The sequence below is a fragment of the Oncorhynchus mykiss genome, chromosome 9 (genome assembly GCF_013265735.2).
Source record: "Oncorhynchus mykiss isolate Arlee chromosome 9, USDA_OmykA_1.1, whole genome shotgun sequence".
NCBI classification, from domain to species: domain Eukaryota; kingdom Metazoa; phylum Chordata; class Actinopteri; order Salmoniformes; family Salmonidae; genus Oncorhynchus; species Oncorhynchus mykiss.
In genome coordinates, this window is record NC_048573.1 from 55,913,369 (window position 1) to 55,930,615 (window position 17,247).

General features: G+C 44.2%; 1 protein-coding gene across 7 annotated transcripts in view; it reads right to left on the reverse strand.

The window, feature by feature from the left end:
* Positions 1–17,247, reverse strand: part of LOC110531211 (ankyrin repeat and SAM domain-containing protein 1A) — a 107,057-nt gene that overhangs the window by 63,762 nt on the left and 26,048 nt on the right. For 5 of the 7 annotated variants that reach the window (XM_036988374.1, XM_036988372.1, XM_036988375.1 and 2 more), the window contains exons 2-4: positions 11,906–11,986; positions 11,579–11,735; positions 10,430–10,495 (exon numbers count right to left, since the gene is read on the reverse strand). In XM_036988374.1, the coding sequence (XP_036844269.1) occupies positions 10,430–10,495; positions 11,579–11,735; positions 11,906–11,986 (304 nt within the window). Of the gene's footprint in view, positions 1–10,429; positions 10,496–11,578; positions 11,758–11,905; positions 11,990–17,247 lie in introns of those variants that run through there. The other 2 variants (XM_036988376.1, XM_036988377.1) reach the window with 2 other exon arrangements.

Below are 17,247 nucleotides of genomic sequence, written 5' to 3' on the forward strand. Positions count from 1 at the left end.
AAAGGAAAGGGGGAGGGATGGGAGGCAGGGGGTGAGCATCCACATAGAGGAAGTAGAGAAAGAGGTGGGGGTAGATATTGGGAAGGAAGAAGGAAAGAAGGGAGGGAGCATTAAGTGAGTCATGGTCCAGCAGTGATTGAGGACTCATGATTGTGTCACGTCGGTTAAGCCAATCAGTGCTTAGCAACCACCATATTAGCCAGTATGTCTAAAGGTCACTGAAGAGCACCAATCAGGATGATGAGGCCCAAGAAAAGCGCTGGCTAGCTGAGAGAAAGGGATGCTGGGAGGATGCTGGGGGGTGGGGACTGAAGTCATGACTGGGAACAGTCCCTGTTGAGTAGAACTGTCTAACACCTGCTTCTTATAGGGCATGACCTGCTGTAAATGTGACGAAAGGACAAGCTGTTGACATTTAGTAAAGGCCACGATAATAAGGAAAGACACTTCTGTGATGACAATATGTCATGTGTTGCTTGGTTGTTTAAGTAACTGCTTCGTGCAGACAGAGGTAGGGGTGACAGCCAGTGTGAGAGAGTTGAGTGGTGTGGTGTGGTGACCGACAGTGTAGTGAGTGTGATCCATGCAGTGCTTCACATGCAGAGGAGGCATGCTTTACCAGGGTGACCCAGCGAGATAGTGCTAGAGAGACACGGCTCATACGTCAATACAATCTATGGTCCTGAGAGCAGAACAGCGGCTGAGGAACTGGCTAGTAACAGAGATGATGGCAATCCTGAGGTCAAAGTTCTGACTGCACAGGGATACAGACTATGAGTGAAATAGATGGAATATGTATACTTTTTTTTTTAAAGAGATTCTCCAAGTGCAGAGAGCAAGGATCAAAACTATATGTTCACTAGAACAACATTAAATCAATAGCGTTATAAACACAGCTTTTACACTCAAAAACCGCGATAATATTGAAATGGAAGGAGTATCAGACCACCGCAAATCTACCAAGACCTGGCCGTCCCTCTAAACTTTCAGCTCATACAAGGAGAAGACTGATCAGAGATGCAGCCAAGAGGCCCATGATCACTCTGGATGAACTGCAGAGATCTACAGCTGAGGTGGAAGACTCTGTCCATAGGACAACAATCAGTCGTATATTGCACAAATCTGGCCTTTATGGAAGAGTGGCAAGAAGAAAGCCATTTCTTAAAGATATCCATAAAAAGTGTTGTTTAAAGTTTGCCACAAGCCACCTGGGAGACACACCAAACATGTGGAAGAAGGTTCTCTGGTCAGATGAAGCCAAAATTGAACTTTTTGGCAACAATGCAAAACGTTATGTTTGGCGTAAAAGCAACACAGCTCATCACACTGAACACACCATCCCCACTGTCAAACATGGTGGTGGCAGCATCATGGTTTGGGCCTGCTTTTCTTCAGCAGGGACAGGGAAGATGGTTAAAATTGATGGGAAGATGGATGGAGCCAAATACAGGACCATTCTGGAAGAAAACCTGATGGAGTCTGCAAAAGACCTGAGACTGGGACGGAGATTTGTCTTCCAACAAGACAATGATCAAAAACATAAAGCAAAATCTACAATGGAATGGTTCAAAAATAAACATATCCAGGTGTTAGAACGGCCAAGTCAAAGTCCAGACCTGAATCCAATTGTGTCCCACTTGTTGTTGATTCTTCACAAAAAAATACAGTTTTATATCTTTATGTTTGAAGCCTGAAATGTGGCAAAAGGTCACAAAGTTCAAGGGGGCCGAATACTTTCGCAAGGCACTGTATCTAGCCTGTGTCAGCAGCATATTCAGTAGAGTGGACTTGTGTTCAAATCTCCATTCCTTACTTCTTATTACCAAGTACTCCCACCAGCAGCCAGAAGAGGGAGATTACAATACAGCCTGATACATCAGCGGAGGCAAAATAATGGTCTTAATAACCAATGCATATCCAACTCAAAACAATGTATATGTAATGACACTACATTCTCTCTCAGATTCATCACAAAGGCTATTTGATGCTAGGTCATGTTCCTAGAAGGGCAGACTGGGAACACTAGCTAACACACAGGACATTCCAGTCAACTCAAGTGGCTGACAACACTAGCCGTATGCTGTGTACAACATGCAGGTTTGACAACACTAGCCGTATGCTGTGTACAACATGCAGGTTTGACAGTTTGTAAACACAGTACAAACCTAAAGGTAATGAATGAATAACTGTTGTAAGAGACCAACCATAACCTCCCCCAAGGCTAGCCACTCTGTGCCAGTCAACAACAATTGTGTACCAGGGTGTGGCAACAATGCCAGTCTGCAACATGCCCGGAGTGCCAGTCATGCCACACATGCCACAGACACCTAGGAGCAGCCGACAGCTGGCAGGAGAATACCCACACACTGTGTTCTAGGTTGGGTTGCTCCCTGGAGGAGGAGGTGCCAGCTGAGTCTTTATTCTGCCATCAGAGGCAGGATCATGGAGACGGGGGTATGGGGGAGGTTACAGGGCACCCAGGACAGGTGTTGGCCCCTCCCCTCTGACTAACACAAAGATCAGTAGGTAACTACTCCTGTGTTGTTCAAGGTACAGAGCGAGAGAGCGAGAGCGAGAGAGAGAGAGGGACGAAGAGAGAGAGAGAGAGAGAGAAGAGAGAGAGAGAAGAGAGAGAGCGAGGAGAGAGAGAGAAGAGAAAGAGAGAGAGTCCTACTACACTGGCAAAAACAGGTTACAGCTTGAGCTGAATGAAAGGAGGAGAAATAAAAATGTACAATCCGAGGGAATACCAAACAACACCTGCCTTTCTGGAAAGACGGGGAGAGAGAGAGAGAGAGAGAGGCCGGCTGAGAGAGAGGCTGGCTGAGAGAGGCTTGGTCTGACCCTGTGTGAGCTGTACTAAACAAACAAAGACCACGGAACAGAAGAACACTCCAAAACAAAAAGCCTCTGTTAGGGAAATAAACCACAAGCCTGCTAGGGTTTTGTCAGTTAAGGTTTGGGATTTGACTAATTGTTCCTTCCTGCTTATCCTCTGTGTTTTTGGTCTAAATTAAGGTTTGATCTTTGTTTCTCTCTCAGTCTCCCTCTCTCTGTCCGTCTCTGTTTCTCTTTCCCTGTTTGCTGCAGGAGCATGAAACGACCACACACAAAGGAGCATGGCGTCTCGCATCTGTGACGCACCGTCAACTGTTTTGTCATCACAAGCTTTTTAATAGATTCAACTCTCAACTGTTAGATGCAGGCTACTTCAGAGGAACATGTTTTATAGCCTTGGGTTTTATAGCCTTGGGTTTTATAGCCTTGGGTATACAGGTTTACTTGCACAGCCCGGATAAATCTGCAATAACAATATCCAAATAGAAACCGGCTTCAACCTCTATGTGCGCTGGCTAACTGCTCGGATTATGGCCGATTGAATTCTACCTGCAAAAACCAAGACTTCCTCAAGATTTATGGCAAAAAGAGAGACATATTTGCCATATCATGAACACATGATCAGTGTCTAGTTTTAAGACACCAAAAACCACATCATCACCAATGAAGTCTGAGACTCCAGAGGATCCCCTCCTCTCTGTCTCAGTGGTGTGGCCAGTGTGGTTCGTTCTGTGGCTTTGAGTCTGACAACATCTGATCATATTAGCCACGGCTGGCCTCTCTGGGCAGCAGCAGAGCAGAGCAAAGCGTAGGGTGAGCAGCATGAATCAGACCTTCCCTGTGACGCCTCCTTCACTCCACACTAGCCTACTGCACAGGGGTCCACGTGAGCCTGCAAACCAACAGCTGTTCAAATGCTAACATAAGAAAGTAGACGGCCACACATACACTCCTGTCCTGGTCATCCACATTGGGGAGTTGACTGATGTGATGGCAGCTACAATCAAGAGAAGGATTAGTACACTATGATGTAATCCAGGATAGTACACAGTATGAAGCCTGTGTGAACAACAGTGGTAGATGCACAATAGGTGCACAATAGGCAGCAGGTAGCCTAGTGGTTAGAGCGTTGGACTAGTAACCGAAAGGTTGCAAGATCGAATCCGCGAGTAGACAAAAATCTGTTGTTCTGCCCCTGAACAAGGCAATTTTAAATTAACCCACTGTTCCTAGGCCGTCATTGAAAATAAGAGTTTGTTCTTAACTGACTTGCCAAGTTAAACATTTTTTTAATTTAATTTTTTTAAATAGCATGATAAAATGGGCCTTCATCTTAATCTAGACTCCAGTGCGTGTCAAACACACTCAGATTAAAGTGCTTTCTCAGATTAAATCTGAACAGAACACTAACCAGGAACATCTGGAGATGAGGCCTAACTTCTGCACTGTTGTGATGCCAATCACACTCACACTAGAATGTTCCAATTCCGGAAGAGAAGAAAGGTGCTGCAGTCCGACTGTATGTACTGTAGGGCTACTGGCTGAGATGCTAACGAGGAGAGACTAGTGACCTCTGGCATGTAATGTGCTCGCTGGGCTGGCGGAGTGAGGAATAGGAGGGGTTACGTCATGCTCTGCCCTCTGGTTAAGGGGGGTGGGGCAAGGGACAAGCAGCTGTTGTGGCCACAGGGTTGCCCAAACGCTGCACGCGACTACTCGTAGTATGCACACATATTTGTAAATCCCTGTTTCTCACATGTCCACACAGAGGCAAGCTCATCTCAAATGCCTGGAAACTGAAGATGGCAGATTGGGTTGCCAGGCAACACAAACTCCTTGATTCGGCCAACAGCTACGCCACGCCCACGGACGTTAGTTTCTTCTCCAGAGACAGAATTCAAGTGGGTAAAGCAGCGTTTAGACAATTTAGGCAATTGGCTTTGCTACTTTGATTTGTTAGAGATGAGCCAATCGCTGATGACTTTGTTTTGTACAACACCCTTCAGTTTGACATCACCACAATCAACTTCAACGATGGCAGTCTCAGACTGAAGTATGTGGCGAACAGTTTAAATCATCAGGCAAGTAGATGGTAGCTTTCTCCAGCACCTCTCTCTTCTCCTCCACTGGCCAAAAGTAACAACTCAATCTACAGCCGAAAATCAGGCATATGCTGGATGTGATTATGCATAAAGGATGAAGGAAAAGAAACCTGTCCATCAAAATGGACAGATGCCCTTCTGAGGGGCTCTAGCTTGCATGGATGTATGTAGAAATGTTTAAGGAGATATGATGGAGAAAAAGGGTTGGTGTCGGATCTGATGTGTGGCAGTCGACAGAGACGGACACGGGTGCTAAGCTAAAGCCAATGAGAAGGCTAAAAGACTGTGGGGCAGTGTGCCAGTAGCGCAGGCTTCAACCCATATTACTAGCCTATTCAACCTCTCTTTCGTATCGTCGGAGATCCTCAAAGATTGGAAAGCTGCCGCGGTCATCCCCCTCTTCAAAGGGGGAGACACTCTGGACCCAAACTGTTATAGACCTATATCCATCCTGCCCTTCTAAAATCTTCGAAAGCCATGTTAACAGACAGATCACTGACCATTTCGAATCCCACCGTCAGTTTTACGAGGGTATCCTACCTTCTCCACTATGCAATCTGGTTTCCGTGCTGGTCATGGGTGCACCTCAGCCACGCTCAAGGTCCTAAACAATATCATAACCACCATCGATAAGAGTGTACTGTGCAGCCGTCTTCATCGACCTGGCCAAGGCTTGACTCTGTCAATCACCGCATTCTTATCGGCAGACTCAATAGCCGTGGCTTCTCAAATGATTGCCTCGCCTGGTTCACCAGGCAAATGATTGCCTCGCCTGGTACTTCTCAGATAGAGTTCAGTGTGTCAAATCGGAGGGCCTGTTGTCTGGACAGTCTCTATGGGGGTACCATGTGGTTCAATTCTTGGGCTGACTCTTTTCTATGTATATATCAATGATGTCGCACTTGCTGCTGGTGATTCTCTGATCCACCTCTACGCAGACAACACCATTCTGTAGACATCCGGCCCTTCTTTGGACACTGTTAACAAACCTCCAAACGAGCTTCAGTGCCATACAACACTACTTCGAGGCCTCCAACTGCTCTTAAGTGCATGCTCCTCAACTGATTGCTGCCCACACCCTCCCACCCGACTAGCATCACTACTCTGGACGGTTCTGACTTAGAATATGTGGACAACTACAAATACCTAGGTGTCTGGTTAGACTGTAAACTCTCCTTCCAGATTCACATTAAGCATCTCCAATCCAAAATTAAATCTAGAATCGGCTTCCTATTTTGCAACAAAGCATCCTTCACTCATGCTGCCAAACATAGTCAGTTTTACGAGGGTATCCTACCGATCCTTGACTTTGGTGATGTCATTTACAAAATAGCCTCCAACACTCTACTTAGCAAATTGGATGTAGTCTATCACAGTGCCATCCGTTTTGTCACCAAAGCCCCATATACTACCCACCACCGCGACCTGCATGCTCTCGTTGGCTGGCCTTCACTACATATTCGTCGCCAAACCCACTGGCTCCAGGTCATCAAAAAGTCTATGCTAGGTAAAGCCCTGCCTTATCTCAGCTCACTGGTCACCACAGCAACACCCACCCGTAGCACGTGCTCCAGCAGGTATATTTCACTAGTCACCCCCAAAGCCAACACTTCCTTTGGCCGCCTTTCCTTCCGGTTCTCTGCTACCAATGACTGGATCGAATTACAAAAATCTGGAGCTGAAGCTGGAGTCTTTTATCTCCCTCTCTAACTTTAAGCATCATCTGTCAAAGCAGCTTACCAATCACTGTACACAGCCCATCTGTAAATAGCACACCCAACTACCTCATCCCCATATTGTTACTTATCCTCTTGCTCTTTTGCACACCAGTATCTTTACTTACACATCATCATCTGCACATCTATCACTCCAGTGTTCATGCTAAATTGTAATTATTTTTCCTCTATGGCCTATTTATTGCCTTACCTCATTACTCTTCTACACTTGCACACACTGTACATAGATTTTTTATTTTGTCATTGACTGTACATTTTTTATGTGTAACTCTGTGTTGTTGTTTTGTCTCACTGCTTTGCTTCACCTTGGCCATGTCGCAGTTGTAAATTAGATATTGTTCTCAACAGGCCTACCTGGTTAAATAAAGGTTAAATAAAAACATTTTAAAAATATCCTCCCCTCTTCAGACAAGCTGGCCCATCCGATTAGAAGGCAAAATCTTTTTTTTTTAAAGGCATATTGCATTGTCATTCAATACTAGCTCTCATACCTGGTGTGAATCGCAGCCTGTCTGAAATTTCACACTGTTCACTTTTTAGGTTATCTGGTGTTATTTTCAGGGCACTGTTAGCCTACTGCAAGCAGTGTGTACAGTATGTATTACACTGTGCGTTTAACTTTGTGCCACTGCCATCTCATTCTCCCTCTGTGTAGTATAAGCTGGGAAGCTGGTTGCATGACTGTCGGTGTTCATATTTACCACAGTCAGCCAACCATCTGAAGGTACAGTACATTTTGTTAGGCAGGTGACCTATATTGGAGACAGAGGACTGTTAGACTTGCAGCTTTGACATATTTCAAGAGCAGTACCGCACGTTCCTTGAAAATACCACTATCAGACACCAGGCTTTTTCAATGGAAGAAATTGTTTTTAAAATAGGAGATGGGAAATAACAATAAGCAGAGAAATGATGACTAAGTGTTATATTTTATTTGTATATTACAATCAAGCTTCCATGATAAATCACTTTTCCTTCCAAATCAAATGTTATCAAATCAATTGGGGCACTATCGGAATATCATCAAGTGGCAGGCCCATTGGAGATGGTAACACTGGGAGAACGTTGCAGCAACACTTAATAAACATTGCAGCTAGGCAGCACTAAGGCCAGGAGGACAGAGAGAGAGGGGCTGTTCGAGCTGTGTCCAGGCTGAGCTACGGTGCTTCCCTGAGGGGGAGAGCCTGCACTTAAAGCCCCCTCCTTCCCCATAAACCTCTGCCCACAACCACCCCTCCCGTTTCTAGCTAGCTAACTCCATGACACACACCCCTATCTTCTCTCCTGCTGCGTGTTCCACTGGGTCAGTCATTGCTGCTGCAAGACCAATCAGCCGTGACACCGTTACCATGACAACATCCCACCTCTCCCTTGCTCTCTTCCACAGTGGTGCAGACTCAAAAGCAGAAAAACAGATAGAGAGAGAGAGAGAGAGAGAGAGACACACACACACACACACACACACACACACACACACACACACACTGAGCAGAGAGCACACTGCCTGACATTGATACAAAGAGACTGGTACACAGAAAAGCACCCTCTCCTTGGAAGACATTTCTCTGGTTGTTATAACACTGAGATATTATGAACCCAAAGACTCTTTTGGGTGATCCAAAGAGAGATCCACAGTCACATGATGCCATCACCATCACTGCCAGAGCATCCATCCAGCCTGCATCCATCCATGTTTCTGATTTGTTCATAACAGCTTATCTATTATTTAGGTCTGCTGTAGCCAGGTATTGGACCCCATACTGCTGTATTCCAAAAGCAACAGAGAAGCTAACCCCCACAGACGTCAAATGGTCAGTCTGTCAACTAAACCACATCCTAAACGTTTGCATTAAGAGGAGCAACAATTATACAGCACTAGAGGACATGTAATGAGGATTCAGTGTTTGGTAAACACATGCTGCATGTCGCTTTAAGGCAACCGAAGCTAAGAGGCTTGAGTTAGCACTGAGGAAATGTGACACCATTTTAAAAATAGTTTGATTTCCAGATGCTTTCCTCAAAACACAAGCTTTGACCTCTCCACACTCCAGTGATGGTGTTAGCCTCAATTTGATGTGAAGGTAACATTGCCTCTGTCAGTAAGCTAGATGAAGTGTTAACGGTTCAATAATTCAAAATCTCCGGGGGGAAAACTCTCTGACTTGAGCTTGACTGTCTAAGCGTGAATGTGGCTTCTACACATACAGTAGGACGTAATGACCCTAGACAAGCATGAGCACATACACGTCTAGAACAAGGTCAAATGTAGAGAGAAACACCAAGGAAAACACACAGGTCAGAAATTACTGACACGTAACACCTATGTCACTGAAATCACATCCATTCTATTCTATGTTGTGGTTCTGTCCCCAAGGGACTAATTGTTCCCCATGATAAAATCGGGGAGGGGACTGTGGATTGGTCTCCGTCCATCTGTTCATACGTTAGTCACACGCAATCTCTCAGACAGCAATGGCCCCATTTTTTACGAAACTTGGGTGAATAATGTGTCTTGCCATAGAGCAGTGTTTCTGCCATAGAGCAGTGTACGGTTGGGGGTACTGGGGGACCAGGGTTGGGAAACACAGCCATAGAGATCCAGCATTTACAAAATGACACTGATTGGCCAAAGGCGGGAGCTATAGTAATTAACTGAAATTTGTCACACCAGAGAGGAAGCGAGAGGGATAACTAGGCCCAAAAGTCTTCTCCAACAGGTTTTTTATTTTATTTGCTCACCAAGCGAGGACGTTTTGTATGGAGGTCACTGAGTGTAAAATTTGGTTTTAAAAAAATGTAATGGCTTGTTTGCTAGGTGTGGCTTATTTAATTGAATAGAAGTTTTACAGTGCTTAGGTTGTTACAAGTGTACGGATATCGGTAGGACACGTGACATCCAGACAACTTTTAGAAAAAACCCTTTATATCAGAGTTATGCCTGTTGTTCACAAGCATATCTGCCCTCTCATTGGCTAGTATGGTCCCACCTGATCTTGCCTCCTCCAGACTGCCTTCTAGTCTGAGTAACAGTATCTTTAGGTAACATTCCACTCCTTGCCACACCTTGTCATTGCCAAAGACTTGACATGGAGTACACGAAGTGGATTAGTTAAAGAGACTGGTATCTTTTTAATTGTTACAGCGGCCACTTCAATCTGGTCAATATAATGGATAATCTGTGGTCACACACAATCTCAATTGGCCCAACAGGGGGCTGCATCATTCGTGGGGAAGACATGTTTATTGTTGCCTTGTTCATATTTACAACTAATGAGAGAGGACGGTCCCAAAGAGACATACATCAGAGTCCTTCAACATCACGTAACTGTATAAACAAGAAAACTGACTATGGAACACAACTGCAGTAGTACTAATAACATTGCAAATTCATCTTTCCAATTCTTCTCAGTTATCAGGTGAAAGTATCGAGAGAGAACCCCAAGAAATCACAAGAAATGTACCCAGAAAAGGTCAAAGCAAGTCCCCTGATCTCTACAACAGACTGCCAGTGCAAGCTAAGCAAGCATCAAACCCAAGCATCAAAACTATGCATCAAACCCAAGCACCAAAACCATGCATCAAACACAAGCATCAAAACTATGCATCAAACCCAAGCACCAAAATCATGCATGGCGAAGAGATTGTGTGCAACTAGTTGTGTGAGTACAATGGAAGCAGGGAGGAGAATAAGAGGGCAGCAGCCTTCTGAGCAGCTGTATGTCTGGCTGGCTGGCTGGCTGGCTGGGTACACACCTTGGCATTAATATGCAGGTCAAAGGGCCCACAGCGTTTCAACTCTTTGTGCTCTACAGAGGAGCTCTAGGAGGGAAGAAAAATGAAGCAATGGTTTTTCACTCACACACAGGCAATGCATGACAGTCAGTTGCAAGGCTGAGTCAAAATAAATGAACAGAAATATGAACAAAGTTGAGTTAATGAACAAACAGATGTCATGAACAGGCATAGAGATGGCTGACAGAAATGACACAAAATGAGCTGGCAATGGATCAGAGGATTATTCCAATATCATGACTCCAGTGACAGACTAATAAACTCAAATGTATCTGGAGTACTACTGGGAAGTAATACTGGGAAGTACTACAGGGAAGTACTACAGTGATGTCGTACTTTATCAATGGGATCTTGGCTCTATGGCTATGATTGATTTTGTTCAATTGCCTCATAATGGGTCATTTCTGCCAAAATGGTAAAGATACTAAACACGAGATCACAGACAGGACAAGGTAAATACTGAAGGTGTTGCTGGTGGTTACACAGTGGACAGTCTCTACACACCATGCCTGGACTAACACATTACATATCAAACAGAACAATCCATTAGTTCAAACATGACACATTCACTTGGCTGGTGTCAAGTCACTTCAAGACAGATATTAGTGCAGTCAAACTCATGACGCAATGCAGTTAATGTGTATGGTCTTGCACTGAATGAACAAGCCCTGTCCTACTTTCATTTGTATTAAAAATATATATATATGTTCTCAAAAACGGCAAATGGTATTTGCAAACCACAGACAGAGCGAGACGAGGAACACGGTCCACCGTGTACCCAGTTAAAATGCATTCTATAGAGATGAGCATAGTGAGGTCGACACTGTATATGAATGATGAGTTGTATAGGATAGATGTCCATCCATGTGACAGGAACTGGGTGTAACACTAAAGTTCACTGACTCTAGTTAACAGGGGAAATAGTGAAGGGTTATGTGGTTTTGCACTCGACCTGTTCCTTCCTTCACACTGTTACACAGATCAGATCAAAAACCACTGCTGCTGTGAGCAGAGGAAGACCGATTCCTGGAGGTATCAGGGGAACAGATGGAGTGAGAAGAAGGGAGCCACAGTTAGCAGGGGGGGGGGGGGGGGGGGGGGGAGTCAGACCTGCTCGTTGAGTTTGGGGTGTGAGGGGCCTTGGTGAATGAGCAGCCTGACGATCCGTTGGTCCCCCTTCCATGCGGCCAGGTGCAGGGGGTAGCAGCCCTTATTGTCGGCGATGTTGGTCAAGGCCTCGTTACGTAACAGTGACTCCACAACTTCACTGTGGAATGGACAGGCAGACACTGTCAGAAGAGTTGAACATTATGTAGGCTGATGACAGTGTACTATATCAATATTAAGCACACAAATATGGTATTTCCCACTAGCTGACCTCAGGCACATCATTGTCAGTTAATCTAAACTCCCATGACAACAGAGCTCTAGATCTACCTGTGTCCGTTTAGGGCTGCATGGTGTAGAGGAGTGTATCCAGTGCTGTCCACACAGTTCACATTAGGACCCCTCCAGATACTGTGGGGAGAGAGAGAGAGGGAATATTAGATCATATAACAGTATAATGCAGCTGAGGGAAGAGCCTAAAGCTAGCGTGAGCAGAGAGAAGTTCAGTAGGCAAACATTGTGACATGTTGCCGATCAAAATGGCAGGTCCTAGCCCCTCAGTGTCATTGGCAGTCATGCTACATTATAAGTTGTGTACCATGGTTTACAGCCTAGCCCAGCCCAGGTTCATAGCCCAGCCCAGCCCAGGCCAGCTCACACCCAGGTGAGAGGCGTTCCCTGAGGAATTGAACCACAGCACTGAGTGAGAGGGAAAGGAATGAGGAAGCACGGGCCAAGCCAGCAGCACCAGGCAGCAGAGGACGGATGGGGTTGGTATGTACACACGCCCACACTAAGACACAGCAGGAGGGCAGTAAAGTTGGAGGCCCCAGGCAGAAGCCAGTCTTTGCCCCCCCCCATGTATATTTTACAGAATCATTGCAACTGAAGGTAGAGCTGTTTGGAGCCAGCTCTTTTAGGTGAACTAAGCAGAATGAAAAGGCTAACTGAAAAGACTTGAAATGCCCTACACTAGTGAAGGCTTTTTACATCACCACATAGAACAGGGGTGGGCAATAATTATGGTTGCACAGATTTGTTTTCTGACCGATGTTTGTCAACAGCAATTTTAAAATAAATAAATAAATAGGCCTATAGGCTATAGGTCCAGTATAATCTCTACATACAGTAGGTTTACCTTCTTACTGGTATTAGTTAGTTGGGATGCACTGATGTGGAAATTCTGGGCCAATGACTACAGTTGAAGTCGGATGTTTACATACACCTTAGACAAATACATTTAAACTCAGTTTTTCACAATTCCTGACCTTTAATCCTAGTAAAAATCACCAGTCTGAGGTCAGTTAGGATCACCACTTTATTTTAAGAATGTGAAATGTCAGAATAATAGTATTATTTCTTTCATCACATTCCCAGTGGGTCAGAAGTTTACATACACTCAATTTGTACTTGGTAGCATTGCCTTTAAAATTGTTGAACTTGGGTCAAACGTTTCGTGTAGCCTTCAACAAGCTTCCCACAATAAGTTGGGTGAATTTTGTCCCATTCCTCCTGACAGAGCTGGTGTAACAGTTCTATTTTGGTTTCATCAGACCAGAGGACAATCTTTGTCCCCATGTGCAGTTGGAAACCGTAGTCTGGCTTTTTTATGGCGGTTTTGGAGCAGTGGTTTCTTCCTTGCTGAGCAGCCTTTCAGGTTATGTTGATATCGGACTCGTTTTACTGTGGATATAGACACTTTTGTACCTGTTTCCTCCAGCATCTTCACAAGGTCCTTTGCTGTTGTTCTGGGATTGATTTGCACTTTTCGCACCAAAGTACGTTCATCTCTAGGAGACAGAACACGTCTCCTTCCTGAGATGTATGATGGCTGTGCGATCCCATGGTGTTTATACTTGCGTACTATCATTTGTACAGATGAACGTGGAACCTTCAGGCGTTTGGAAATTCCTCCCAAGGATGATCCAGACTTGAGGTCTATAATTTTTTTTTTTAGGTCTTGGCTGATTTCTTTTGATTTTCCCATGATGTCAGGCAAAGAGGCACTGAGTTTGAAGGTAGGCCTTGAAATTCATCAACAGGTACACCTCCAATTGACTCAAATGATGTCAATTAGCCTCTCAGAAGCTTCTAAAGCCCTGACATAGTTTTCTGGAATTTTCCAAGCTGTTTAAAGGCACAGTGAACTTAGTGTGTAAACTTCTGACCCACTGGAATTGTTATACAGTGAATTATAAGTGAAATAATCGGTCTGTAAACAATTGTTGGAAAAATGACTTGTGTCATGCACAAAGTAGATGTCCTATCCTACTTGCCAAAACTATAGTTTATTAACAATACATTTGTAGAGCGGTTGAAAAACGAGTTTTAATGACTCCAACCTAAGTCCAACCGAACCAACTTTAGCTTTCATGGATTTAGCCACTATATTGTGATCACTGCATCCAAAGGGTACTGATACAGCTTTAGAACAAAGTTCTACAGTATTAGTACAAATGTGATCGATACATGTGGATGATCTTGTTCCTGTTGTGTTTGTAAACACCCTGGTAGGTTGATTAATAACCTGAACCAGATTACAGGCACTGGTTACAGTAATAAACTTCCTCTTGAGCGGACAGCTTGATGAAAACCAGTCTATATTCAGGTCCCAAAGAAAGTAGACCTCTCGGTTTACATCACATACACTATCAAGCATTTCACACATATCATTTAGATACTGCCTGTTCGTACTTGGTGGCCTATAGCAACACCCCAAAAGAAAAGGCTGTAGATGTGCCAAGTGAACCTGCAAGCACAACACTTCATTAACACTTTACATAAAATTTTCTCTAAGCATTACAGGGATATGTCTCTAAATATATACAGCAACACCTCCCCCATAAGTATTTCAGTCTCTTCTATATGTAACCGATGTGAAATGGCTAGGTAGTTAGCGGGGTGCGTGCTAATAGTGTTTCAATCGGTGACGTCACTCGCTCTGAGACCTTGAAGTAGTTGTTTCCCTTGCTCTGCAAGGGCCGCGGCTTTTGTGGAGCGATGGGTAACGATGCTTTGAGGGTGGCTGTTGTCTATGTGTGCAGAGGGTCCCTGGTTTGAGCCCAGGTAGGGGCGAGGAGAGGGACAAAAGCTAAACTGTTACATATAGATGTTGTTATCCTTATATTGCTACTGCTGTATCAACAAAATAATTATCTAAGTGAGTTTCAGAAATGGCTAATATGAATGTTATCTGATGTGAGCAAGTTATTGATTTCATGAACTTTATTTCTAAGTCTACATATATTAACATGGGCTATTTTCAGCCCTTTCCTGGGTAGCTTATCAGAGATAGACATAATACTGAAAGTGTGTGCACGTGCGCACTGCGGGATTGAAGCTACGAACCATGTAGAAAATAGTAAAAATTAAATAAAACCCTGGAATAAGTAGGTGTGTCAAAATATTTGACTGGTACTGTATGTTTAATAGAAATAAAACCACCCGTGAGCCTAGAGTTGGAAAACCCTGCCCTATAGGGTTATGCGTGTGAATACTTGGGAACAGATTTCCAAATTAAAATCACTTGGAGCTAATTTCCTGGTGTTTTTAACAGTCTTATGTCCAACAATGAAAATGCAAAAACATGTCATGTAAAAAGCACCTCATTTCGGTGTGCGCATAATTAGTGCTCTGGGGTCGCATTGAACCCATATCTGAGTAGAGGAGGAGACAATGAATATGACGAGTCTCCTCTCTAGCCCAGTTAACTACCATTCATTTTCCCATTACACACCTTTGCAAGCGTAATAATGTCAAAATATGTTTCATTATTCACCAAATATGGAGTTTTGCTGGGAAACTATCGTTTATTGCCATGCCGCCCTGTATGCTCTTCCAAAAAAAAAGCCCTTTTTTCCCTCTTTTCTTTTTTTATAATCAAAAAAAGAGTATTGTCTGGAAATAATCTATGTATTGTTTTTGACAAAGTGCACATGCGCCAAATCCACCCCTATGCATTAATGTAATTATCAACCACTCACTTCATTCTATCCTCCACTGCTTGAATTGAAGGGTCTGGACTGGAGGATATATATAGGCCTAGATCTCTCATACACTTAAGGCTGAACTCAGCTGTCAGCTGTGATGGTTTGATTCTTTTAATCAGCAGATAGAAAGAGAGAAATGGAGAGAGGGAGTAATTAAACAGGCAAAGGAAGCCTGGGAGCTGGGAGGATAGCATGCCATGCCAGCAGCAGGTCAACAGTAACAATGGGATCTGGCTGCACACAGAGCACTTCCTAAAATACATCATTTGAAAAGAAAATCCAGCCTAGCACTGGAAAAACAAAGGTCTGAGAAAGAGGAGAGATGGGATGGATCTCGTGAAGATAAATGAAAAGGAGATGAGAGCACTGAAATGGAACCAAGAGAGGGATTCTACCAACAGTAGGGAGGATGATGCTGCTGCACCACCATGCAACCATGTCATCTATCTATGATAAAACCCCTGGAATGTGCCAGATTATAGGATGAACATTGATGTGACTTAACATTAATCCATATCCTCAACGCTGAAAACGCTGAAAACAAAAAAGAAACTGAAGACAGGCACGCAATGATTGGGGGCGGCAGGGTAGCCTAGTGGTTAGAGCATTGGACTAGTAACCGAAAGGTTGCAAGTTCAAATCCCCCAGCTGACAAAATCTGTCGTTCTGCCCCTGAACAGGCAGTTAACCCACTGTTCCTAGGCCGTCATTGAAAATAAGAATTTGTTCTTAACTGACTTGCCTAGTAAAATAAAGGTAAAATAAAGGTAAAATAAAAAAAAAATTTAATTTAAAAAATGCACACACTTACATTGCTGACATGTTCAATCTCAGAAAGGTCTAATGGCTGGGGCGATGATAGTGACAACATGATGACATCACCATGGCCATTGGAGAGGGGGGCACAAGGCAGTAAGAGGACACAGGCAACAGAATGCTCCCTTCATCCCTGCACAGCTCCACAGGAGCATCGCTCTGATGAGAACCCTCTTGTTTTGTAATGGCCGCTTTTGCCCCCTAAAATAAATCTCCCATAATAGCTCTGAGAGAAGCCTGCAATTACCCAGTCGGAGCAGTCCCGTTAAATAAGTGTCTGCATTCTAGCTTTCAGAACAATACAGGCCAAGGCTCTGTAGGCCAAAGAAGAGACACTGGAAAATTCATCCACTATATAGTGTCACATACACTGAGTGTACCAAACATTAGGAACACCTTCCTAATATTGAGTTGCACCATCTTTTTCTCTCATAACAGCCTCAATTCGTTGAGGCATGGACTCTACAAGGTATCAAAGGTGTTTCACAGGGATGCTGGCCCATGTTGACTCCAACGCTTCCCACAGTTGTGTCAAGTTGGTTGGATGTCTTTTGGGTGGTGGACCCTCTCTTTCTAAAATTATGCGCCGCCATTGTTGCAACCCCTATTACTAGTCTGTTCAACCTGTCTTTCGTATCGTCCGAGATTCCTAAAGATTGGATAGCTGCCGCGGTCATCCCCCTCTTCAAAGGGGGTGACACTCCAGACCCAAACTGTTACAGACCTGTATCCATCCTGCCCTGCCTTTTCAAAGTCTTCAAAAGCCAAGTTAAAAAACAGATCACTGACCATTTCGATCCCACCGTACCTTCTCCGCTGTGCAATCTGGCTTCAGAGCTGGTCATGGGTGCACCTCAGCCACGCTCA